At 36.9% G+C, this 26,382-nt stretch overlaps 2 protein-coding genes across 5 annotated transcripts; both read right to left on the reverse strand.

Moving 5' to 3' along the window:
• Window positions 1-1,219: 1,219 nt before the first annotated feature.
• LOC112569265 lies at window positions 1,220-13,949 on the reverse strand. Its single transcript, XM_025247006.1, has 12 exons — window positions 13,724-13,949; window positions 12,767-12,877; window positions 11,826-12,152; window positions 11,157-11,284; window positions 10,175-10,388; window positions 9,532-9,840; window positions 8,727-9,008; window positions 7,844-8,125; window positions 6,969-7,106; window positions 6,246-6,299; window positions 5,442-5,573; window positions 1,220-4,623 (listed from the first exon to the last, which is right to left on the reverse strand). The coding sequence occupies exons 2-12, from the start codon at window positions 12,816-12,818 to the stop codon at window positions 4,196-4,198; spliced, it is 2,346 nt and encodes a 781-aa protein (XP_025102791.1). The 5' UTR covers window positions 12,819-12,877; window positions 13,724-13,949; the 3' UTR covers window positions 1,220-4,195.
• A 3,825-nt stretch (window positions 13,950-17,774) lies between these two features.
• LOC112569267 lies at window positions 17,775-23,949 on the reverse strand. 4 transcript variants are annotated; one of them, XR_003100353.1, is made up of 7 exons: window positions 23,564-23,949; window positions 22,974-23,306; window positions 22,388-22,512; window positions 21,715-21,925; window positions 21,117-21,419; window positions 19,686-20,880; window positions 17,778-19,169 (listed from the first exon to the last, which is right to left on the reverse strand). XR_003100353.1 is itself a non-coding variant. In XM_025247010.1 (6 exons), the coding sequence occupies exons 1-6, from the start codon at window positions 23,619-23,621 to the stop codon at window positions 20,558-20,560; spliced, it is 1,347 nt and encodes a 448-aa protein (XP_025102795.1). In that variant the 5' UTR covers window positions 23,622-23,643; the 3' UTR covers window positions 17,775-20,557. The 4 variants fall into 4 exon arrangements, 2 of the variants coding, with proteins under 2 accessions (XP_025102795.1, XP_025102794.1); XR_003100352.1 differs by having other exon boundaries at window positions 17,780-18,240; window positions 18,587-20,880; XM_025247010.1 differs by having other exon boundaries at window positions 17,775-20,880; window positions 22,974-23,300; window positions 23,564-23,643.
• Window positions 23,950-26,382: the final 2,433 nt, after the last annotated feature.

Here is a 26,382-nt window from a genome sequence, read left to right on the forward strand (position 1 = left end):
CAGACGCCACCAACCATGACAGTAATTTATATCTCCGTTTTTAAAATGTACTAAAAAAAAGGGTTTTAAAAATTTCACAAGACCTATCTAAAATTATGGTGTTTATTGTTTCTTGTTTTTGTTTCTCATTCTGTTTCTGCTTGTTTCTTTTTATATATATTTCAGCTTAATAAGTCTTCTCTCTCGTCTATTCTCTCTCTCTCTCTCTGGATTAAAATTTATGTTTTAGTTCATAATATTGGATTTTATTTTGCGTGATTTGTTTGTAGTGAATGAATGAATCATTTAGAGAAACAAAATAAATTTAACTGATCTTTTATTTCGTCACCTTTATAAACAATTTTCGTTGCATTTCTTGCTTCTTTATTTGTTTAAGTAGAGCAAGATGTACCTTTTCCTCCTCAGGATTGTTATTGGAACAATTTTTGCTCTAAAGACAACGATTATGACGGATGCAAATTCTAACATCCATACCAAAGTTCAAACAAATTTTAGTATACTTGTCTTAGCAGTTTTCTGCGTTTTATCTTCCTTGAGGGAAGATCGTATTCAGTTTATGCAAGGGGTTTATGTTAGACTGATTGCTTTCAAACATAGGTCAAAGCTCATGATCCTTAAGCCTCTCCCCACACAATGAGTGCCTCCTCCTCGTTCTAGAGCCATCCTGCCATCCTAATACCAGCCCGCGAGGAAACTAAACTGTTGTGCATAGAATTAATCTGCTGCCGAGGCTTCTAGAGCTCGTTTCCTAGGATTTCAAAGTTTGCAGAAAACGCCAGGAAGTGTGAATTACTGGACGGACTCAAGTGTAGAAAGTGTAGGCCTCTTGAGTAGAAGCATGTTCAGGAAAGTTGTCTCGAGAAGGAAACACATTGTTGACGATCCCTCATAAACCAAGGGGCTGTAGGATACTGTGTGTGAAGCTTCCTCTGTATCGAGGACATTGAGCTTGTGTCTTCCTTTGCGGCTTGTGGTTAGTGCACAGCGAGCACGCACGCGCTCGCACATGCTCACACATCCCCCCTCACACACACGCGCGTGCTTGCACAACCCCCTCACCCACTCACACACACATGCACGCACACAGGGTATCTTTGTCTTCACTCTCCACCTCAACATTTCTTTAAGTCTTTTGCGGATTCAGCTAGCTTCTTGGTACATGGAAGAAATAAATATTACAAAAGTAGCCAAATTAGATTTCACAAAACAAGAATAAAAGTACAGCATAAATTTATCTTTAATAGCAATAATACACTTTAATAGTTCAGCATCACAACTAAAATCACACTATCTGTGGTGTAATGACATGTTATAATGTTCAAACAGTTCAGGTATTATCTTTTTATCTCCTTAATTCTCCTGCAGCACATAATGACATGGCAGTCAAGTTAACCATTAAATCGCTCCATGACAACCCGAGCCTGCCAAAAGAGTCATTGCGCATGATTTATTGACATGACAAGATCACAATCACAAGAATATGAAAGGAAGTTTAAAGAGTCACGAAAGAATTAATAAAGTAGAATAAGCACTATAGGGATGATCCGAAGCTTCGAGACAGGTTTGGGAAGGATTTGTCTATGAAAACCACCAAAGAGTTTGTGAGAAAAGCTCATAAATTAGCGTTATGAAGTCCGTAGTCAGAAGGTAAAATGACAATATTGGGATTGCATAATTTTGTCGCAGCAGCCATCTTTAGCGAGCATTGAGCGGGTTAGAGACAGGGGAAACCGTCTCCAGCTTGGAGGACTGTCGACTGGAGGAAGTGGTTTAAAATTACAAGACCCTCCCTTTATCGTACTTAGACACTCGGACGGCCTTTTACCGGTCTGTAAGTCCCGGACATATCTGTTTGGCGTACGTGGAGAAGCTGATTAAGTCATTAAGGGTGGAGGGGAAGAGAATGAGTGTAACAGTCGACCGGTACGTAGCCGCACTTAATTAATGTATATCACTTGCTTCAGTCACATGACTGAGAAAAGATCTTCTAGCTTGCAGAATGCCCCTTCATGGAGGCGGTTTAGCGTCACGTGATGACTTTTTCCTGAAATTGCCTCCATCAGATGACATCTTGGTGGTTCCGATAATTCTTGACACTTCATGCACTGTCTTTAAAGTTACACCGTTGCATATTTTTTCTGGTAACTTATTTTTTACAAACTTTTTATTAAATCAAATACAAAAATTGCTATGGAGCATCATCAAGTTCTGTTTAATCATACTAGCTAATGTGAAAAAAAACTGTATATAAACAAGAAAACCTGAAAGATGTTTCACTCTTTGGTTCGAAAGTTATGAAAGTAGAAATATGATCAAAGCTGAGACGGATGAATAATAAGAGCTGTCTTTCTTTGTAGAATAGTGTAAGACAAAGAAGGAAAACTAAAAATGTAATTCCATTATAGTCAAGTTCTTGTTCTTTACATAAGTAGAATTAGATATCTTCTAAAAGTGTTTTCCATGCCTAACTATACACATTTACTTTTGCTGTAGTCACGGTTTAATTAGAATTTATTTGCTAAACAAAGTTGTATATACAGACTTTAGCGATAGATTTACTCCTACTCACTAGAAGAGTTTCTGCGTCAACCATTATTGTTTCATAAAATAGTAAAATGTGGCCGAAAATGGTTAAAATATAATATAACAAAAATTGGAGATTTACAAAATAATAATTGAATATCTATAACATTTGAAAATTTCCAATAAATGCATGGTGATAGTGTTAATTTTATTGATTACTATAGTTTAATCATGGCAATTGTTAAACACAAAAGAAAGATTTGTCACTTACGAAAGGACTCAAGAAACTCAATTCCATGCTTCATTCCTAGGTATAACTAAACATATAAAAGGTACAAAATGGATATATCATAAATTGCTATGTTCACAGATCCCTTCTACCTCCATTAAAAAATGGAAACAAATGTTATACAGACTTTAATGGGGACAAATTTTCGCCCATCCATTTACTGTTTCAACTACAAGATTCAGATTTCTGCACTTTCTCTGCACAGTCAAAGACATCTATAAAGCATTTTTTCTTTGTTTGTATCATTGTAACAAACATTTGGAATGATCTCTTTTTGAGGTTAAAAATGTTTTCCTTGCAAACATAATAAATTGTAAACAAACATTTAATCATTTTTGTAGTTCAAAATGAATCCAAATTAAATAAAATATTCAGTCTCATTTTAATAACGGCAAAGTTTTGTGTTTATAGAAACAGATTTCTTATTACAAAACTGAGTGTAAACTAGTTTGAAATGGAAGTAAAGAACAGATAATATGCAGAAAAATATTACCATATAGTAAAGTGCAAAGCAGACCTCTATACACAGTAGTGGTTACCATCTAAGCAGCTCCTTTCGACATATTGACAGATTTGGGGTGGATGGGTTGGGGTTCAATAATTTGACCCCAAAGTTCTTATATATATATATTTAGAACAGGAAATGAGAAAGCATTCGTTTTATGATGTCGTTACCTCCCCTGAACAGTTCTTCACGGTAGCTGTGGGGTTTACCTCCCTTGCACATCTGCACAGTAGGTTTTGAGTGGGCAGGGAAATAATTTTTGGCAAAACAAGTCACGCTGATCTCCTACACAGAGAGTCCATTGACATTAACACTATTCAGTTGTACACTGCTGTCTAAAAATAATATCAAGTAGTTATTACCACATATCCTAAGCTGTCTGTCTGTCGGTCTAGATTAATATTTCACTTTGTTTGCTTGATTATTAATTCATATAATGATATCGATAATCACGATGTCAAAATAGAGAGGGTAAAAATAAATTATCCAAAACTCGTCATTGTGAAGGCGTCCACGCATGTTTTTCAGAGGCTAATAAAGTGCACGATCTGCAGTCCTCTCGTACAAAGACTGGACAATGTCATCTTGCGCCTGGGAAGCCACTTGACCCGGTAAAAAGGTCACAACACAGTGACTTTGCTACCGTCCTTGCTGTTGTTATATGTCTAGGGTATAGACAGCTCTCCATATGACCGCTTGCATAAACTATTTCTCACTACCGGTAATCTTGCTGCACTGGGGATGAATACACAGTCGTTGTTGTTTGATTATAACACCAAGCAGTCATATAACACGTAGGATAGTAGCAGACTAGCTTGGTGAGACAATGTACCTCGACCCACACCATGAACATCTTGTCATTCACTACAACTTCGCCATCAGTCACAGACATGGGTTTTACCGTTATTAAAAGTGACCTCTGCGTACTCCGTTCTCTGGAGTCGAGGTGAAGGTCTCTTCGTGCCCAGGTTGCAATCATGTTTGATAGACGTGTAGATGAGACCATCCTGGTTCGTCCATCTCCCAGTGTCCTCAGCAACAACAGCAGCGGCAGACGACGTGTTGCTGTGTTCTGCCAGCTTCGGATGAGTAGTGTTCACTACCTGCTCGGCGGCAGATGTCATGCGTTTGATGCCAGAGACCTTGTCTTTGTCAAGCTTATACTTGTTAATAAGGTCACGTGGATTTTCCGAGTATTTGTTCTCGGTTTTTTCATTTCCTTCCTTTTGTTGTGCTTTCTTTATAGTTTTGTCATCCAATGTTGGGTTTCCAATGTTAGCGTACATGGCTTCAGAAGCGGTTGATTCTGAAAAAGGAAAAGTAAATGATCTCGCTGTTAATTTATCTCCAAGACGACTAGCAGTGTAAACAGTTATGTGTGATGATATACTCATAGACAGGATATTGGACATTCTGTATATCCCCGTGGTTTGCTTCATTTCGGGTCGGGAGGGGGATACAAAGAAGAGAGATGACAGCTAGGAGAAGACAAATCTAATGTTATCCCTTGGCTTAAAGAATTAATTTTATTTATTTTTAGGGACAGAAAATTAAGGCTTATTGCTTGGTCTCTTGATTGATAAATGGATTGATTTGAGAGACAATTTGCTTTTGTGTGTTTCTATCTTCTAATCATTAATATATCTCTCCAAGGGGCGAAAGAACAGCAAACAAGATTTGAACATGTGTGCATTCACTTGGAAATTAGGTAAAGACGAAAGAAAGAGAGAGAAGTATTTGTGCTAAAGCCTATCCTGTTCTGTATCTTGACTATGTGTGTTTATTATGTCCTATTTGATTATATATCCAGGGACATAATACGATGAAGAAGATTTAGTAGAGGAAAACAGTAAATGAGACATATAATTTGGTGGGAATGTATTACCTGGAACAAATTATTCAGTGTGTGTGTGTGTGTGAAAGAAAAGGGAGAAATAACATTTATGACAATGATTAACTTTATTTGTCTCAATGGGCAATTGGAACACGAGAAGGTGCTCAAGTTACAAATGTAAAAGAAGTAGAAATGGGAAATAAAGTATGTTGCAAGGTGCAGCGTTAAAAGATGTCAACTCCAACACATTCTTCAACTACAGGACTAAAGTTCTCGTAAATACATCTCACCTTTATTATCCTCCTGCGTTTGATTCTCTTCATCTGCAAAGACGACGCCAGCACCGATGTCTTCGTAGAAGATGGGTGGTTGTAGATGTTCTCTATTATCGTCTACATCATGTCCGTTGATGTTTAGCGGCACTACAACAGTGTTACACAGAATCACGTGTCTGTAATGGTGTTTCACAGCATTTGAAAAACTTATAAAACAATATTTATTAACTCGTATAAATAAATGTTTGTAAAAGTATGTTTATAGACATAAATAAAAACACCGGTGTATAGGATACTGAGGTGTAAATGCATATACAAAAAGGCTTGAATACATGATCATGCACTAAGACAAACAGAAGGCAATACATCAGTAGATGAATCTGTAAAGAGTGAGCCCCTATGACGATATCAAAAGTCAAAAGAAAGATGTGTGGGCGACTTGACAAACGTGCACAAGTTTATAGAAATCACCTTAATTCTTGGGACTGGACACGGAAGGAGAAAAACAAAGATTAGTGCATTTGCCAGCACGTGATACCCGCCATGTAGGCCTAGTCGAGATATTTGTAATTACACTAATTACATGAAATATCTGTAAATACAGTTCTCTGCAACTAATGCTAGTATAATGTAATTCTAGAATAGTGGATGAACAAACTTGATGTCGATACTAAGCAACGAATTGCAACTGGTAACGAATTTAAAATTTTGATGTTATGACTTTCCTTTCTGGAGAATATAAAGTCAGTGCAGTCTGAGAGTGTAGAACATGTTACAGAATAAGTATCATACAAAGAAACATTAGAGATACTGGGCTACCTAGGTCCCAAGGCGTCTTGTATTCCTCTCTGCGATGCAGTGTCCGCCGTTTCCCTAGAAACGAAAACAAAATAAACAAAACGAAACAAATAACGGCATTCTATGGAATAAGCATATCTACATGTTTAAAAACATATCTATATCGAAGAAAAAGCATATCCATGTCAGATAAAAGAATATGTCAGAAAAAAAAGTATCTGTGTCTGTCATAAAGAGTATCTGTAGAGAAAAGAATATAATTATCGGGGGTAAAAGATTATTAACTGTAGGGGAAAGAGAGTATTTACATCGCCATTAAGCAATAAGTGATGGAAAAATAAGCAAATGTGTTACGGTAATAGACAGACTCATTAGTACGAAAGCGAAAATAAGCGATTGTACCCTGGAGATATGCGGGTGTTAGGAAAGGGTGTGACTTGAGTTCAAAAAAATGCGCTTGTTAGGGATTAAGCACAAAATCACTGGTCATGCATATTACAATTTTTTCTCTCTCTTTTCATGTCTCTCTTTCCCCTCCATGTCTCTGTCTCTCTTTCTGTGGGTTGAGTGGAATTTTTTTTCTACTCCTTCTTCTTTTTCTTCTTTGCTTTGTATATGAAAGATCTACAGGATGTGAAACATTGTTAAACACTCAGGCCCTACTAAATTTGAAAGTTAATAGCACTGAAAGAGTTAGTTAAAAGGGAAAAAAACTCTCCTTTTTAATTGATAAGAAAATCCTACCTGATTTCTTTCTTTTCACAGCAACAATTACAATGACAAAGACAATGGCAAAGAGGACAACGGCAAGAGTGGTGACTCCAGCAACCAAAGCTGTTATGTTTTGAGACTCATTGTGGATGTCAGAGTCACTGGTGTCGTCTGCAACACAAACTTTAATTGTTATATGGTTGTCATGATATAGCTCTATATACAGAACAGTATTTAATTAACAGTGCATTCTGTTAGGAGAGATTGCCGTTAGCAAAAAAAAAAAAACAAACAAAAACAAACCCCCCCAAAAAAAACACACCTGATCTACAGTACCATTTGCAACAATTTAATAACATTTCTAATTATCCATCAATTTTGCAATGGGTCCCTGTCATTAGGATAATCGAGGTTTTGCTGTAAAACTAAATTAAACACGGATCTTGCTGAGAGAAAAAAAGGGTTTAAAAACAGTCTTCGCGTATATAAAGAACAAGATTTAAGAGATGAACAATAATAATATTAAAGGCGGTGCAATTGCAAACTCAGGTTTTAGCAAATATCAAAAGCAAAACAAATACGTCCGCTTTGTTTTTAACAAAGTGAAAATATTTATGGAACAGAACTAAAGAAAATCAGATCGTAAAGCAAGTCAATACTTTAATTATTTTCATTAACTCACTGGACAATAATGATTTCCTACATATGTCTTGTCTCTGTTCGTTTGGGCCGCAAAATGCAGGGCCCAGCGTTTTCTGTCTGATTGTGATTATATATGATTATGATGTTGATTATGGTCTTGACCTTATAATCACATATAATAAGTGCGTACATCTTATGAACATGATATCAAATAGTCTGTTTCCTGTTCAAACATTTCATACCACCGTGTTATAATAATCACTTACCACCATCGTCAATCTCTAGAGTAAAGTTTCCATCACCAAAATCGTTGGTGACCACAACTTGGTAGTAGCCTTGTGTGTTCTCTGTGAAGTTGCAGGTAAACTTGTAAGGTAGGTGGGGGTAGACAGTGCAGGATATCGCTGATACAACAGGATGTGGAGACGTACCGACATCACTTGCCCGGGGGAGTATTGTCATGGTGTGTGGCTTGGGGTAGGCCATGAGGTCAAAGTGCATTTTTCTCACCTTGATGACATTACCTGGAGACAGGGACTGCGGCTTACCTGACAATGCAACAAACAATAACGACTTTAATAATTAATCTTTAAACATCATCAGATTCTCTTCGCGTGATTTCGTCATTTCGCATAAACAACAAGTATGTGAGCTTAACACAATTAACTGGTGTCCAAATTAACCATTGCACAAACAATTTCCACTTGTCTGTATTTTCACTGTGGTAATTATAGAGGCGATTATTGTGTGTGTGATAATGTAGCTTTAAGTGTAGTAATTTTGTTCGAGGGGGAATGTGACTGCGTGTTGTTTAGTTTATTACATATGAGAGCTCCTAAGAAAGGAAATGTTGTACCTCTGTTGTAAATAGCAGACAAGAGAAGATGTATTTATTATGAGTACCGTTCTATAAAACTCGAATTTTCAAGTAATAAAATAAAGAATTACAATTAAAAGTTAAAAATTAAAAATTAAAAAAATTAAAGCGAAAGGAGGATGGGTTGTATGGCTTCGATACAACAAATTAGTTCATGAAAAATAAATAATAGAAATGAACAATTCTACTCAGAACATCTATACCAGCGTCTCTATACTCACATGATAATTACAGACATTTTTCAGTCTCTTGTAGTGTACATTGTCACTTACAATTCACTTGCAGGCGGAGAGAGGTTTTAAGAGGTGATTGGGAGGAAAAATAGTTCTGCGCGGAGCATGTGTACTCTCCCCCGTCCTCACACCGAGCGCTGAAGTTAGAGAGGATGACAGAGGAGCCTGTGGCCATCTTGGTATTGTTTACTGTATTGATGAGGGTAACAGTTGGTTCTGGTCTGCCTTCTGCTGAACAGTTCACATCCACTGATTGACCTTCTGACACCGTCACATTTTTACTGAACTTGTTGAGAGATAGCTGTGGATGTCGTGTCTTGTCTGCAAACAACATTCGCTTCCTTTATAATTTACAAAATCTATATCTCGAATTAGAATGAAGGGAAAGAAATGAAAGAAGAGACAGAGTTAAAAGTTAGGCCAGTGAAAAAGAGAGGAATTTAAAGATACTGTTGCAAAATGAATGACAAGTGGACGCAGAAATAAATGTCAGTACCTAAATATTTACATGTTTCTCTACATTACTATGCACAGAAAGATGCTAACAACACAGTCGGGCACGGACAGGCTTACGTTGTAAAATCCTCAGCCAATGGGGGAGCTGGAAACATATGATAATAAGACATCATGACGTCATGACTTTGACCGCTTTGTGTACAAGCTAATAGTCGCAATTTCTTTTTCATATATTTCTTTATAAGAAGGAATATTTGTCCAAAGGTTTGGAAATCGTATATTGCATTGAGATTCTACCCAATCCAATTCGCACATGAATACACACACACAGTTTTTTTAAATGTCTCAATCGTCTAATAAACATCAACACAATGACCGTTTCCCTTACATCCAACATTCGCCGTGTAGTTCTCTCCTCGATGTTGCTGTCCGCCCCACGTGACGTCACATCTAAACCAGGTGTTGCTGTGGTCTGCCAGGGTCAGGGTCTGACTGTAGTGTAGTTCAGTAGGTTTGTCATCACTCCGATCTCCTCTAAGTGGGTTGTTAAAATTTCCGTGGGTGTATTTACCCGTTACCCACGTCAGGTACCCTGCAGGTTTCCCCAAACTTGTGGTGCTGCAGGTACAACTGATGTTGGTGTTGTCTAACACGTAGGGCGCTGGGTGACATACTACCTTTGGTAGCGACGGTGATTCTGAGAGAATATAAACATTATTTTTTATCACTCAAAACTCACTCATATGCTTTAGATGTATTATTAAAGAAAAGATTGAGAAAAAAAGCCCCAACAGGAATAAGAAATTTACATTAGACTTCACTCCAAAGTGAAACTGGGTGAATTAGAGTAAATGATACAAATTAAATGTGAATTGGAACTGACATACAGCTTGTTGATAGGAGTCAGTCAACAATACAAAAGTATTTACGAATTCCATATCTAAAAGAAAATGGAACATAACATTCTCGTGCAAATAGAAATGGTAAAGCTCTGCCTGTTACCATAGCATATATTTTGTGAGAGTACATACCGACTGTAAACCATTCTGAATTGTGTTCAGAATACTTGGCCACATGGCTTTGTCCTCCCGGAGTTATCTTCACATAATAGCCGTAGCTGCCGCTGTGTGGGGGGAAGGTTGTGTGGACCTGACAGGACCCCGACACTTTGACCTCAGTCTTTGTTACTGGCTCTTTAGTAGAAGTTGTCACCATGGTGACCCTGTCCAAAGTTTTGTCTGTTAACTAAAACAAAGAATCAGCAAAAAGAGGATAGAACACATTAAAGAAAGTTAATTAAAAAACAAATAAAGTCGCGTCAAATCAAACTTATCTTTAAAGGATAACAAAAATTATTTTTTTAAATAAAAAGTGGCTCTTGTTTATTAGTAGAATATTTTGATAACTCGTGAAAAATCCCCGAGACTAACATTACTCTCTGCGGCTGGACAATTTTTTAGGGCAAACATGTTTGGAAATTCTGACTTAATTGTTCATGGATGACTAGAGTAATATTGCAATACACATTGGTATTACGTTTAGGTTGAACTAAATGACAAATTCAGTGATGGCAGATATGTTATTTGTGCACACAAACTTTCCATTAAAATGCTCACTTAAAAGATAATGAGGGCTAGACTTGTTTAGGTATTGATATTTAAACTTTAACATACTCTCTGTATAAATTATTACAGGAAAGATTAAATCATGATAAATATGTATTTTGTAATCTTTAACCAATCTTGATGAGAAGAACTTTAACAAGAAAAATGTTAAAATGGTATTGTAGTCTTGTAAACAATATTGATTTAACATGTGGACAAGCAGAAATGAGAAGGAAAGAGAAAGTTTTTTTTTAATAGATTTGTAATTTTCACAAATTTGTTACAGCTGACTGGAAATAAGTCTCGAAGAAACATCATTAGGCTGGTTGTAAGACACAAAACATCTTGATGAAGCTATTAGAAGACACATGACAAAATATTTTTCTGCTGTGTATCAGGCTGTACTCACACCCTGTTCTCGCCGAATCAGCTGACATTTGTAATTTCTCCGAGAGGAGTAGGCGCTGCTGATGCTGCAGGTGACAGTGACATTCAATGATGACGTCACGGTGGTGCACGAAACGCCATCTGCGGGATCTGTTGTCCACAGCAGCACAACAAATATATTGATATAATGAAAAATATCAAGTTTTGCTTAACGTTGTTCCCATCAGTCATTACGAACATTTATTTTGTGTTTCTTCTTCTAGTCATGTAAACTTTAATAATTCCAGGTTGTTCTAGAAATGTATACAAATAACTGACATCTTTATACCAGGCTCTACAATGTTAACTTCTTTAAACCTTTTTGTTGTCTCTGCAACAATTAATTTTATGTATTCGTCTGATTCTGTAAGAAAAAACAACACCAAATATTTATTCTCTTTCTGACGAATCAACCAAACTATTTTTTGCTTCAAGCCAAATTGACTAAACCCAAGAGTGAGTCGTATTCGGAAACGTTTAGAGACAGCACTGAAAATATAGATTTCTCCTTTCTCTCTCTCTTTCTCACACAGTAACTGCCTATTATAATGAATCCATTTATTATTCCTGCATATTTTACTTCTTTTACTTCTGTGTGGATGTATATTTATTAACGTGGGACATGGGTTCTTTAAAACATGAATTGACTTACCAACATAGTTTAGTCCACATGCTATGTTTCCATTTCCACACAATAAAGTTCCGTTGACAATGGAAACATCTCTGTTTATCTTTGTGTTGTTTGCAGCGTTGACCAACAACGGACTTTGTTGATTGCTGATATTTTGTATAATAAAAGATTTGTCAAAGTCATTAATGACATTGAATTTATTATTCTCCCACTTTGCTATTAATGATGACGATGCATTACCGACACTTAGTCTCCATTCCTGTACTTCATTTGTGTGACACGTCAGAAGATTTCGATGACCTGCCACAATGTCCAAGATGCTTCCGTTCACGCAAGATAAACTATAGGCTGTCATAACGAACAGTCGACAAACAAATTAGTTTACAACCAAGCTTTTCTAACACTACTTTGTTATAAATAAATTTATCGTATCAAAATACTTTCGTTTATATTACTTTATACTAAAAATCAAATGAAACTTTGCGATCTGGATAAATATGTTTAGTTTTGGACTTAATAACCGAACAGAGAAGCTTTTTAAAGTATGTTTGAAAGAGATAAATATATTTTAAGGTGATCTTAAATGGTTCATAAGGCTCATAACGGTTCATAACGTCGCTCCATCTTGACCAACACGACTGACAATTATACAGATGTTGCATGTTGTAAGAAAAGTTACTAAAGGCTCCTACTTACAACAGTCTCTTCGAAGGACAGAGTAAGACTAACAGTATATTCTTTATTACATCAGCATATTTTAAAATGCATGGCTTGCATTTTGTGACTGTTATGAAGCATACTCTCTTTCTAACTGTGGAAAAGAATCCTTCATATAATAAATATATTCTAAATATTTTTGAGAGCTGCTTATGTATGTCAAACTTTTTTTTTATTGGTGTCTACAGTTTGTAAGTTTTATCAACCGCTAACTTTAGTGAATGATTACATATTAACAAGCTTACCTTCTTGCATCTGTAATCCAGCAACCAGTAGAAAAATATACAGTAGCCTCATTGTCTAGACTGAGCACAACGTTGACCCTATGCTATATTGAGTACATCACCTTGGTGACACTAGAATGTTTCTCATGTACACGGACAAGAGACAGAGAAACCACAAAGTCCATCCTGCATACCATTCTTCCTCATATCTAAAGTTGTTGATGACCATGACCAATGTCTAGACATCTGATGCATCAGTCCACACGGTCACCTTGGTATTCACAGGTCCGTGTTGACCTCAGTGACCTCAGTGACCTGAAGGGAACTTTCGCCGGCGAGCTGAGTGTTTGGCGGAAGACTGGACTCACCATCCACAAACAGATTTATAACGCTGCAAAGCCAAGCGTTGCAAAATGTGTCAACAAGGCCAAAACATCATATCTTCAGGCCCAAATAAATAATTGCAACTCCTCCAGAACACTTTTTGACATCTGCAGTCGAATGACTGGAACTAGCAAGGCGATGCCGCTACCCACTGACTGTCCTGCTTCACAGCTGCCACAAGTGTTTTGTGACTATTTTGCTGACAATATTTCGGACATTTGATCATCGTTGGATGCGATATCGTTGCCTGACAGCATCTCCTGTGATATTCTTCTGGGATGCTCTCGGATAAAATTTCGACCAGCCTCTAATGCTGATATAAAGGCGATTATTCTAAAGGCGATTATTCTAAAAAGCCAAACCAACAATTTTCCAGTTACACCCAATACGAACAAGCCTTCTTCTTGAGTGCTTAGATATTTTATTTCCTTGCACAACCATTGTAAATGTCTGCTTGTCTTCAGGTGTTTTCCTATCTTTGTTTAAAAATGTCCTTGTGAAGCAACTTCTTAAGAAATCCACTCTTGATGTCAATGTGTTGAACAATTATCGCCCAGTTTCCAACTTGTCTTTTTTTTTCAATGATCATAGAGAAAGTCGTTTAGACACAGCCTACTTACAAGAGCACAAGCTCATTCCCCAATGCTCAGCCAGCATATGGACCTTTTCACAGTACTGAAACTGCTGGGGACGACACACAAGACATAGAAACCACACTAGTCCCACATGTATCCTTTGTGACAACAGATTACAGACATTTTTAGGTGGACCTATACTCATAGACGACTCTCAAGTTACAGCTGTCTTTCAATCTGTGGACTATGATTAACAAGTTACAGCTGTTTGTCCGTCTATTATGATAGACAAATTACAGCTGTCTTTTAGTCTGTTTACTATGATAAACAAGTGACAGCTGTCTGTCAGTCTGTCTTATGAATTACGCAAGATGAGCGCCATCCGTCGCATTCTGTCTACGTGCTACCAGCATCTTGTCTGTGTGTTTGTTTTATCCAGACTTGATTACTGCAACTCCTTGCTTGCTGGCTGCTCTGTATACCTTCTTCACAAACTCCAGAAAGTACAGAACTCTGCTGCACGTCTTGCGCCAGGAAACGGGACCACTCCACACCTCTCCTTCGTTGTCTACACTGGCTTCCCATCCGTTCTGACATCCAGTACAAACTGTCCGTGTTGTGTTTTAATATCTTTTCTGGCACCTGCCCTGATTATTTCTCTGAACTGCTCTTCCCTTACATCCCAGCTAGACAACTCCTCTCCTCGTCTGATGATCGTCTCCTTACTCTTCCTGTCACTAAAGCAACAACATAAAATTATAGTCACAGGATGTTTAGTTATTGTGCTGCTGCACTTGAACTTTCTCCCTGTACATATCCGCCACCTACCCACTATTGAATCCTTTACACGTGCACTGAAAACGCACCTCTCCTGTAAACATTACTTCTAACAACCTTTCCCGTCTCCTTTTTCACACCCTTCCTTTGCAATATCATGTCACCCTCAGTTCTTGTTCTTGTTATTTAGTTCCCATTTGTGTTTCTGTATTTGATTTTATTCTTCGTTCGTAAGGTTGTTCATTCTTCTATAGCTCATTAGTTATCTGTTTGTTTTCCTGTCCCTCGTATGCTGTCCATGTTTCGTTCTTGTTCTTAAGCGCTAAGAGCATGCTCCTTAGGAGTGTGTGTCATGCTGTGATGAATATAATTTATGTATGTTTTTTGCTTGGTTTATATATATAATTGTTACTTGCCCATAATTTATTTTCCTCATTCCAATATTTCTCAATGTTGACATCTTTTAACGCTGCACCTTGCACAGTACTTTATATCTTATTTCTATTTTTAACTTTTATTTTTGTTACTAGAGCATCTTCTCATGTTCCAATTGCCCACTGGGACAAATAAAGTTGGTCATTGTCATACATGCAATTTCTCTCATTTCTTTCACACACTGAATAATTGTTTCCAGGTAATACATTCACACCTAATTATATGTCTCATTCACTCTTTTCCGGTATTAAATCGTCTTAATCGTATCATGTCACTGGATGTCCCTAAAGTGTCCCTAATTTTATTTGGTCTTAGATGTTAGTTAATATACCTTTTGTAAAGTCACTACAATTATTTATACACATTTTGAATCTTGCGTCTGTAACCCTCAGAGAGTGAGTTATCACAGGCTCCACGTTGATCATGCCATTGGATATTGTGGATTAAGAACACGTAGCTGACCTTTAAACTACTCACAAACACAGTCCAATTATTGTATTAACTCGTTCTATCTCTCACCGTTTATATATCTTGTTCAGTCAGTTCTGTTAAAGTATTCTTGTTGACTATTTTTTTTAACCAACTCATCGTCGTTACTTCTCATTTTCACTGTCTTCTAATGTACTTCAAATTCATCGTTGCCCTTTTTTCTGTCCATTTATGAACTACATATAACGAGCTTTGGTGTATACTATGATGTATTGCTCATGTTAATGTGCCATTCTGCGCTAAAGAAACTACTCATTCTTGTATTTTGTTTGTTGTTGTTGTTGTTGTTATTGTTGATTGGAGAGCGATGGAAAAGTTCAATAATGACAGATTTAGTCGGACCCACGATCCCGACACATCACTGACATGTAGTCTGCAGGTCCTTCCACAAGTCCTGACTACATAGTGTCTTGTCCAGATGATATGACCGTGACTTTCAGACCTCAAGTAATGATGGGTGCATGTTAATACGAGCGCACTCGTGTTTATATTTGGCTCATGAAGTGGGAAAGTGTTCCTGACAACCAGTTCACTTGCATTCTAATCCCGCGCAGCGCTGACTGTCAATAAAAACAATCGAGTGGTTAGCCCAATCCACAGGAAGTTTTCAAGAGGCACTTGAGTTCATCGGTCAGTGTTGTCAATCTTATTCCTTCTGTCTTCTCTGCCAGTGACTAATTCCAGCCTTCCGTTCTATCTGTGTACTCTAATCAATTCCATTGTTTTGTTTGAACTAATTTTTGTAGCACAAACCACTTTTCGCGCATCAAAGATGCTACTGTTCTTGTCATTGTAATTTTAAATTAACGCTAGTCAGCTGAAAGAGGTTTCTTCCACGTTGACTGTCAGCTTTCGTGGTGAAAATGAACTAAGTTATGAACGGAAATATGCCAACAAAGAGCAGTTGGTCGTCTGTACATACACACTGTATTAACGTCCTGATGTCTTCTAAAAATTCAAACATCTGTTTCCGCTACCGGAGATTAATAGTCGTAGTGGGAAGTTGTGTTTGAGAGATGGAGAAAGGGTGGAAGAAGGAGGTGACAGCGACAGGATGCAATTGAGAGAGTTATCTTTACTAATAGTACTATAATTTTGTACACTCTCATTTTGTTCAGCTGATAAGTAGAGACTTAAAATATTTATCTATATGCAGCGGACTACATTCAAGACTCTACACTTCACCTGTTCTCTCTCTCTCTCTGCCTTTTATTTCTTTTGACTAATGCGTCCTGCCGATATCTCTTTGTTGATTATGTTTTAGCGAACTCTTTGTGTTTACTCTGTTATCGCTGTGTCTTCACTGTATTTTCGAGTTTATCCTGATTGTTGTTCTGTTCTTTCTTTTGCTTCATAGTAAAATAGCTTTCGCTGCTTTTAATTCAGCGCTTAGTGCAGTCTGTAGTATTATAGCGATACTGAACTGCATAAATTACATATTTATTATTATTAGCAGTAGTATACTGTAAGTGTTTAGTGGTTAGTGGTAAACTGGTGCATAATATATATTTGAGCCTAAAGCTCTAAACAGAACGTTTTTTCTATTTCTTTTCTTAAAATACCAGGGACTCGAAAAGAAGCGAAAATGTATTCACAATGAGGATAAACTGCATGGCGCCTCCTAAACCTTCCAACTTCCTCCCTCCCATGTAATATAATGTATAACTGGTATAATGGGTATAATGGAAATGTGTTTAAACGCAAGTTAATCTGTCATGGATGTTCATGATTTATCCCTTATAATTTTCTCTAGAGTTTCCGATGAACTATATCTCAATCATGTAAGGAGACAAAGTCTAAGCATTTTAAATACTTGTGCCATAGAAAGAGAATGAGCAATTTCATCCTGTTTTAAATATAACATATACACATTATAAGCATATGAAAAACAAATTTATTTAAAATAAATTAACCTGTTTATATCGGTTTTACATAAAAGTTTTCTATACTATATATTCAGCTTATATATTTACGTGTGATTTATACAATTAATGATTTAGGTAATAAATATCATGGCAGTTTATTAAGTTGTTTTATATAATATAAATATATGGTAATATTTATATCCTTTTCATACTTTAATTGTTACCGTCAGTGCTGTTGTCTCCTTTATAATTCCATCAAAAAAGTAAATTTCAAGGAATGTAACTCTGAAAAACTGTTATGATTGCAGTAGTTCCTTCCCTTGAATAGGAGAGTTGTAAAGCAGACGATTATCAAAATATCTGTTAATCTAGCTACTGGTCACAAGTAAACCCTCAAAACCTATTAAAGTTTCAGAACGTCTGGAATATGAAAAAGAACCTTTAATTAGTTAAGTAATATAAATTTTTTATTAAAGTTGGCTTCTTCCGTATATAAGGGTTGAGCTGGAAATTTTTGAGTTGCTTGACTTGGGTAGTAACCAGACCGGAAAATAAGATAAATTTAGCAACGACGCTTGTTGTAAAGAGTTCAAGCCTGGAGCCTCTCAAAGTCTGTCCATGCCTTGTTGTCATGTGTCTCATACCCAAGTGTCATAGAAACTGCCCTGTAAGTAGAATGTATACTTTACATATTAATATTAAATAGTTATCCTTATCAGTCACAAAGACCTGACGGGTCATACCTGCGAACCACTCGCTCTGTCCACCACTAGGCCAGAAAATTCAAGAGGAGACAAACTTTACACACAGTCTACACCTTTCCAAAAAGCAAAGAGACCCATTAAAAAAAGGCAATAGATATGAAACATTTATTTAGAACAGGAAATGAGAAAGCCTTCGTTTAATGACGTCGTTACCTCCCCTGAAGAGTTCTTCACTGTAGCTGTGGGGCTTACCTCCCTTGCACCGTCTGCACAGTAGATTTTGAGTGAGCAGGGGAATAATTTCTGGCTAAACAAGTCACGCTGATGTCCTACACAGAGAGCCCCTTGACACTATTCAGTTGTATACTGTTGTCTAAAATTAATATCAAGTAGTTATTACCACATATCCTAAACTTTTATAACGCTTGTGTATTACCTTTAGTCTGGTCTGTAAACATAAAAGCTTTAATTTCCACCGCGGGAATTTGCAAAATATCTATATATCACAAAGTCGAAAAAATAAACAGAACGCAAAACAAGATTTGTATTTAATGACAGCACTGCTGTGGAACAGACGCAGTTCTTTGCAATGAAAAAATCTACTGTACTTACCTGCCGACCCATACCATGTGGAGTGATGGCACCACCACAAATGGTAATCCCATGTCTGCACTGTGTGTAAAATTTCTGTTCCAAAGAATAAATATATGCACATTGGTTTTATTTTTTGATATAATATACATATTAGTTAAAGAAATAATAGTTATAAATTGGGGAAAAGACGATGTTACTTAAAGTAGCTCAGTTTTCACATTCAACTATTACACACTCAACGTTACAATTTTAAATATATTTTACACGCTTAAATGTTGGCATGAGCAGAGATGGGATGCACATGTGTGAATACAAGATTCTCACTTCTTTTAAACTAATGTTTGCCTGTCTGTCTGTCTGTCTGTCTGTCTGTCTGTCTGTCTGTCTGTCTGTCTGTCTGTCTGTCTGTCTGTCTGTCTGTCTGTCTGTCTGTCTGTCTGTCGAGATTCTCTAGAATACTGTTTCGCTTTGATTGCTTGTTTATTAACATATCATGAGATCGATAATTGCGATGTCAAAATAGAAAGGGTAAAAACAATTATCCAAAACTCGTCTTTGTGAAGGCGTCCACACATGTTGACATGAACCCGTGCCAGTCTTCCTGTAATTCAGAGGAGAAATATATTGTAACTGCTACTGAAAGTGCATACAAACCAGCAAAATTTTTTTCTACGAAATACAACATTGTGTTGCAGCAACTGCTTCTATTCCATATATTTCTATAGCTGAATTCACGCGCCCTGCACAGTGTCTACCTCTACCATCACCTTAACTACAAATATCTTACAAATTCTATAGTAAGGAGCATGCTAACTCTTCCCCTTTTTTTTTTATTAACATGCTAATCAAAAGAAATGAAATAGCAATGCTGGTAAACATGGAGCTAATAATAAAATAGACACGTGACAGGAAATCCATCCATTATTAAATCCACTCTTCAAAGCATTCCCAGTTTCTCTTTATTTTTCTGTGACACTTATTGCCAACGTTGTCTCAGTCTGTGTGCATGTGTTTACACAGCAGGATGGAAGCGACAAGCACACAGCTGCTTACATGCACACATCCCCTCACTCATCCTAAACTGCCTCTCGACATACCCTCAAGACATAGCACTTACCTTTGACCTGACCTGGCTTGTGTCACGTGACGTAGCCTTGCTTGCTTACAAGCACGTGCTCTCAGCAAGAGTTGATAACGGACTTAAGTGTATCCTGCATCATGTTGGCCTTTCGTAAACTCCCCATCCTGCTCTTTTGGTAATACCGAACTTTGAACGAACGACTCGAGCCTCAGTAATACCGTTACTTGTAACGACGGATATTTTAAAACATGTTTGTAGATATTATATTATGTCTGTCTAGCGTTGTCTTTGCATTTATTTCTCAGTTTTTATCCATTTGTCCTGATGAGCGTCTTGTCTCATTTTATATTAATTTGTTTGTGCTTGTTTGTTTGCTTCCTCTTAAGTTTGTCTTTTTATAATGGTTGACTGCGTTTTAAACTGTGCATTATATTTAATTATCGCTTAATGAAATGTATGCTTAGGTGTTTATAATAATAATCTGTCATTTTACTCGTCTAGATGTTTGTGATTGTGTTGATTAAGCTTGGATTTATACATGACTGTGCATGCTTGTTTCTGCGGGTTTTTTTTTTTCTTTTGTGTGTGTGTGTGTGACAGAGAGAGAAAGAAAGTCTGTTAGTGCTGGTATGTTTTTCAATACAGACAACATTTAGTTGGTTTAGGCTTCCTTTTATAGCTATATCTGCTTCCATTATAATTCCAGACCCTTCAGAGAGCCTTTTCAAATTATATTTTGATTGTATATTATTTCTCCATGACTAAAAAGTCCTGAAGTCAGACACGAGGATTGAACTTTGTGTTTTCGTGTCTCACTTGGTAAACTTTTTTTGGTATCATTTAAATTATATCCCATTATCTAAGTCACGTTCTCTAGATTGAATATACTTAATTAAATGAACATGCACTCAAGCATTCATTTGCTCACCAATCCGCACTGTCAAGATTCCTTCACCAACTTCGTTGACCACCACAAGTCTGTAGAAGCCTGATTCCATCTCAGAGGAATTTGCAGAGGATACTAGAGAGCAGTTAAACCGGTCAAAGTCGTCGGGATAGGAATTACAGTCCAAAGATATTATTGAGAGTTGGCTGTCTGGGTGAGGTATGTTGGTGGTTGGACTGGTTCCCAGGTACATCAAGGTGGCATTGTGAGGCTTGGGAAACGCGATCACATCAAACTGCATGTTTGTCATCGCGATGACATCGTCAGACAAGGAACGGGGCTTACCTGCCAGGTGATAAGTGGTGATAGTAAAGTAATAGTGTGTTTGAGAGTCAATATATCATAAAGTAACTTTCTCAGTTTCTAATAAATTAGGCTTAATGTAAGTTACCATAAAAAACTATTTAGAGCTTAAGGTTTTTAGAAATTCATTACTATATCTCTTAAAAACCAAACTTACAACAAATGAGAAAAAAAGAAACAACTGCGAAAGAGATTCATAATTAATAAAGTTAACTCACGCCCAACACTAGCCATGTAGGTATCTCCTCTAAGTTCCTCTGCCCCCCACACAAGCTGACATCTCAGCCACGTCTTCCCATGATCACTCATCGTCAAGGTGCGGTTGTAACGGAGCTCAGATGAGTTTTCATCACCCAGCTCTGTGGTGGCCGATGATGTCATGTTTGCTCCATACCCGACCATCCATCTCAAAGAACCTTGTGGTTGACCCAGACTAGTTGTCCTACACACACAGCTGACTTCTGTGTTTTCTAACACGTGACCACCAGGATGACATGAGACATTTGGCGAGGCTGGTCGTTCTGCGAATAAATGGAAACAGAATCTAGTTCATAGTTCAAAGATACTGTCATATAGAAGCAATGCTGTTCTTTTATTGAAATTTGCATATCTTTGCAAAATGTTTTAATATTTACAAAGTATTAACTCTAGAATGGTGCAGATACTGAATTTTATGTTAATTTTGTAGTTTTATGAATACAATTGCACCACATAGAACAAAGCGAGAACTAAAGGGGACAAATATATCATAATGGTAAATACAAAATCAGACAACTTGTGAATATCTCATCAAAGTAAACAACCTTATACACTTACTAACTGTCAGACTTTGTCTGTCCCCAGTATTTACCACCGTCTGCTTGCTTCTCCCTGGGGAGGTGACAACATAGTAGTCATATTTTCCTTCAATAGCCGGAAGTTGTGTATAAAACAAACAGTTTCCAGACACTTTGAACTCATTGTTTGCTATTAGCTGGCTGGTGACACTAGTCGTCATGGCGATGGTCTGTAGCGGTATGAACACTGACTAAAAACCAAATAAAAAAGACAACAAAAAAGACGAAAGAAAGTGACATCGTCAACAAAAGGAAAGGAGATATCACAATATTGCGATTTAATTTGTTTATTACATTTACTAGAACCTAGAGAAAGATAACATGTAAGTACTACACCATCTGTTAAATCTTTTTGTTTAAAAGATAAAACACAACGCATGCTAATTTACAATAACGAGTTCTTTACTACAACAACACATAGATATTACTCTGTGTGTGTGGTCTAATTTTCATCAGGAAATTTCAGCATAAAGAAAAAAAAATTCAATTGTTTTAGTTTATTGTGTGAAAAACTTTCTTCCACTCTACTTCAATACCTTACAGCTTAAAAGGTCTATGAAACATAAATTAGCTGTATTTTATACCAGGACCATCGCGTGATTATTTGGGATATCTTCATTTAAATACAGTATTTAATGTCGTTTAACATTTACATTGTGTTTTCTACTGAGATGACAGGTGTAAATTCTCCGAGAGGAGTAGGCGCTGCTGATGTTGCAGGATACCGTGACATTCCAAGATGTCGCCATGGCCGTGCATACAGTGCCTTGTGCAGCATCTGTTGTTAACAAAACAGTTTACAACATTTGCTAACATTAAAACTGCTGCCATCATGCAAGAAAAAGAATTTGTATCTGTAGGTCCAAGCGTTTGTGGGACAAATGCACATCATTGTGTAAAAGCTCCCTACAGCCTGCAGCCTTCTATATACTGAATACATCTAGCTCCTGAAAAACCTACTGGGACACAGAAAAATGAGTTTTTCTTTTTCCCACAAGAAAGTGCTTCTGCACTTTATAGCAGTAATGCAAATGATGTCTTGATAAGAACGGAAACAAGAGTAAGATGAGGAAACTAGAGGTTAAATCACACGGACCAATAGGTTATCTTTCCCGAACTATCAGTTTCTTGTGATCGTGAATGTTAAACCAGTTCAAAGAATAGTCTGTCACCTATGATTAGGGTTCAACATGTTCAATCATTAATTTCATCAATTCAGTCTGAACATTGTTTACTCACCAACATAGCTCAGTCCGCAGGTCGCCGTTTCTCTCCCAGTTTTGCACAACAGACTTCCGTTCACAATTGAGACATCATCGTGTATCTTTCTGTTGTTCACAGCATTAATTTCTAGCTCGTATTTAGATTTTGCAACAAATGTTTTGTCGAAGTCGTTATAAGTTTGCAAGTTGTTTTCCCACACGGCAAGCCGTTGGTGAGCTCCGCTCTTGCCGGTGACTAGTGTCCACTCCACGTACCCTGTGTTTGAGGTACACCTGAACGAGCGTGTCTCTCCGGGCTTTATTTCTATCATATTTCCTTCACCGCAAGATTTGATTTGCACACCTGTTACTGACGACAGAAAACAAGTATGAGCTTATCTTCTTTGATTTCTTGATGATGACTGCACTTCATATTATTTTTCTATCAGGTTAAAATATTTTCAGTTTAACTCAGCGTCGGATAGATAGAAACGTGTACAGAGACAGGAGAGAGTAGCTGGCTAAACATTGTTTCTTTTTTGTTTCTGTTCACCATGATAACAGATATTTTGACCAGATTTGTGTCAGTTATGTATAAAGAGGTATGAAAATGCATTGTTGTCTTACCTCCTATTATTTGCCATCTAGTAAGAAGAAGAAGAAACAAGATGCTTCTTGCCACCATTCTCAAAATTTGTGCTGAGACAACTCAGTAATCAGAACTTAACGAGTGTCGCCATGGCATTAAGCAAAACCGGAAGATATTTGAGTGGATCCGGACTGATTCCCGCGCAGAGTTCAAGAGTTTGGGTGTGGTTTAAATATCAGATGTCAATCTTGTGGCAGACGACTGCAATAACGAGACAGTTTATTTTATATCTAAAGTTTACGACGGACACTCATTGAAACATCGATACCAAAGTTCAAACAAATTTTAGGATATATTTTTCTAGTGGTTTTCAATGTTTTATCTTGCTATGATGGAAGTCGGGATTGCCCAACACCGGGTCCGCTGGCTAGGTGCTGTTGCGGTCCTAACCTCCCCAAAGGAGCAACAAGGAATAAATTAATAAAATAATGATGGAAATCGCATTAAGTTTATGGAAGACTGATAGCTTTTAGAGATGGGTCTAATCTCATGATCCTTAAGCCTTCCATCATCGTGCTAGCTCCATCCTCTCATCTTAAGGAGGCAATGCCTAGAGTGAATTTGCTGTCGAAGATTCTAGAGCTCATTTTCTGGGGAATACAAAGTTTGCAGGAAGCGGCAGGAAATGCGAATTACTGGACTGGCATCGGTTTCACAAGTACTAAGTGTCAACCACTTGAGTAGAAGTAAGTACAGGAAAATTGTCTCGAAAATGAAATACGTTGTTCAGGTTTGACGACCCTTTATAAACCAAGGGGGACTACGATACTGTGTATGAAGTGTCCTCTGTTTGTAGGATATTGAGTTTTAGCTTTTTTTATTTCCTTATTTATATGTATTTTAATCAGCGTTGAGAGAAACTGAATCGTGTTAGTTCTCCCATGCTGTAGTCTAAAGAAAAAAAATTCATATAGCGTTCGTCAGGTGGTCTGTGCTGTACACGTGTAATCACTGAGGTAGCTTGTAATCATGATCACAAGTTTTGTAGTTTTGTTTCTAAAATTTTGTAGATAAAACTCACATTAAAGGAATATTATTCTACTATGCACTGAATATAACTGAAAGGTAAATGACTGGTCATTAACGGTACTGTACCACTGATGATTACCTCCCTTTGATTGCACCATCTGCACCACAGCCAGGACTTTATAATAAAAGAGAATAAAAACTTGTAACAAAGTGATTGCAAAAAACAGCAAAGTTTTTTCTTTTTATGAATTGCAAAATTATATGTTGTCAAAAAGGATTAAAATAAATGTTTTTGACAGATTTTATAAACAACAATTCTATAACATAGATTTCTGACATAATGATCTAATAAATTTATTGTTTTCAATTATTGTAGGACATATTCATCTTCATGATTTTGTTTTGCACTGAAAAGATAAATGGTGTCAAAATATATGTTTTTCGTTCTTTGTAAACTTTTGTGTCAGGTTAAAATACTGTTAAGCCTAAACTATGTCCCTAAAACCAGCAAAAAAAAATACTTTTTACACTTTCACTCGGCTTCTTAGTCATCCATTTCCTTAGCAACTGATAGTTTGGCACTTTACTAAAAATACTGAATATTGGAAAATGTTCCGCTATAGACTGACTTTTTTTTATAAGAAAAGAGGGATCATGCGACTCCATAACAGTTTTGCAAAAGGTGTAGTTCTCTCCTCGAAACTTCTATAAATTTGTATACTACATCTCTCACTCACACCCACACACACACACATATACAGTTCACTGATCGGTTTATAACAGCTAATGTAATAGAACCTAATTTTCTGCATCACTCATGATTTCTTTCCTTCTTCGAGCTCTGTCATGTATATCTGCATATTTAAGGAAATAAATCAAAGTATATAAACATGTAAACAAAAGATAAAGTTATGTCATGTCATATGAAGTCACAGATGAATATACTGCTTTCACAAATCCACTATCCCAACCCAAACTCTCTCGCGCATGCTCCCACATCAAGTGTCACCCGGACCTGACCTGGCTGCTGTCACGTGACATAAACCCGCTCCCTTACAAGCCTCTGCATTGAGAAGAGGTGATAACGCCCTCAAGTGTTTCCTGAACCATGCTGGCCTTTCGTGAATCCTCCATCCTGTACTTCCGTTACTACCGAAATTTGAACGAACAACTCGAGCCTCAGTAATGCTTTCATTAGTTTAATACATTCACTAATGGATTTTGAATTTTTTTTTTTTGAATTTTATTTTTTTTTCATCTTTGCTCTCTTTCGTCTCCTTCTAAATATTATGTCTTTGTTGTTCATAAATTCCTTCCTCGGATCTTTCCCAGCTTGTCCCTTTGCTCATCTTGTCTTTTCATTTTGTGTTAATTTGTTGGTGCATGTTTGTTTTTGTTTGGTAACTTTTTAATTTGCCTTTTGATAATTGTTGATTATGTTTGATAATCTTCGTTATACGTAATTATTGCTTTACTGAACAATATATGTTAAAGTCTTTATAATAATGATTCATGTCATTTTAGGCGTGTATGTGTTTGTAATTGTGTTGTGCTTATACTCGCTATTGTGTGAGTTCATATGGTATATATGAGCGAGGTTCTTAAGATGAAAGATACCTAATCATAAGAACATGAACTCAAGCATCCATTAGCTCACCAGTCCGCACTGTCAAGATGTCTTCGCCACCTTTGTTGACTGCCACAAGTCTGTAGAAGCCTGATTTCATTTCAGAATAATTGGCAGAGGGTACTAGAGTGCAGATAAACCGGTAAAGGTCGTTGGGATAGGAATTACAATCCAAAGATATTATTAAGAGTTTCTGTCTGG

The sequence above is a fragment of the Pomacea canaliculata genome, linkage group LG7, assembly GCF_003073045.1.
Source record: "Pomacea canaliculata isolate SZHN2017 linkage group LG7, ASM307304v1, whole genome shotgun sequence".
Taxonomy (NCBI): domain Eukaryota; kingdom Metazoa; phylum Mollusca; class Gastropoda; order Architaenioglossa; family Ampullariidae; genus Pomacea; species Pomacea canaliculata.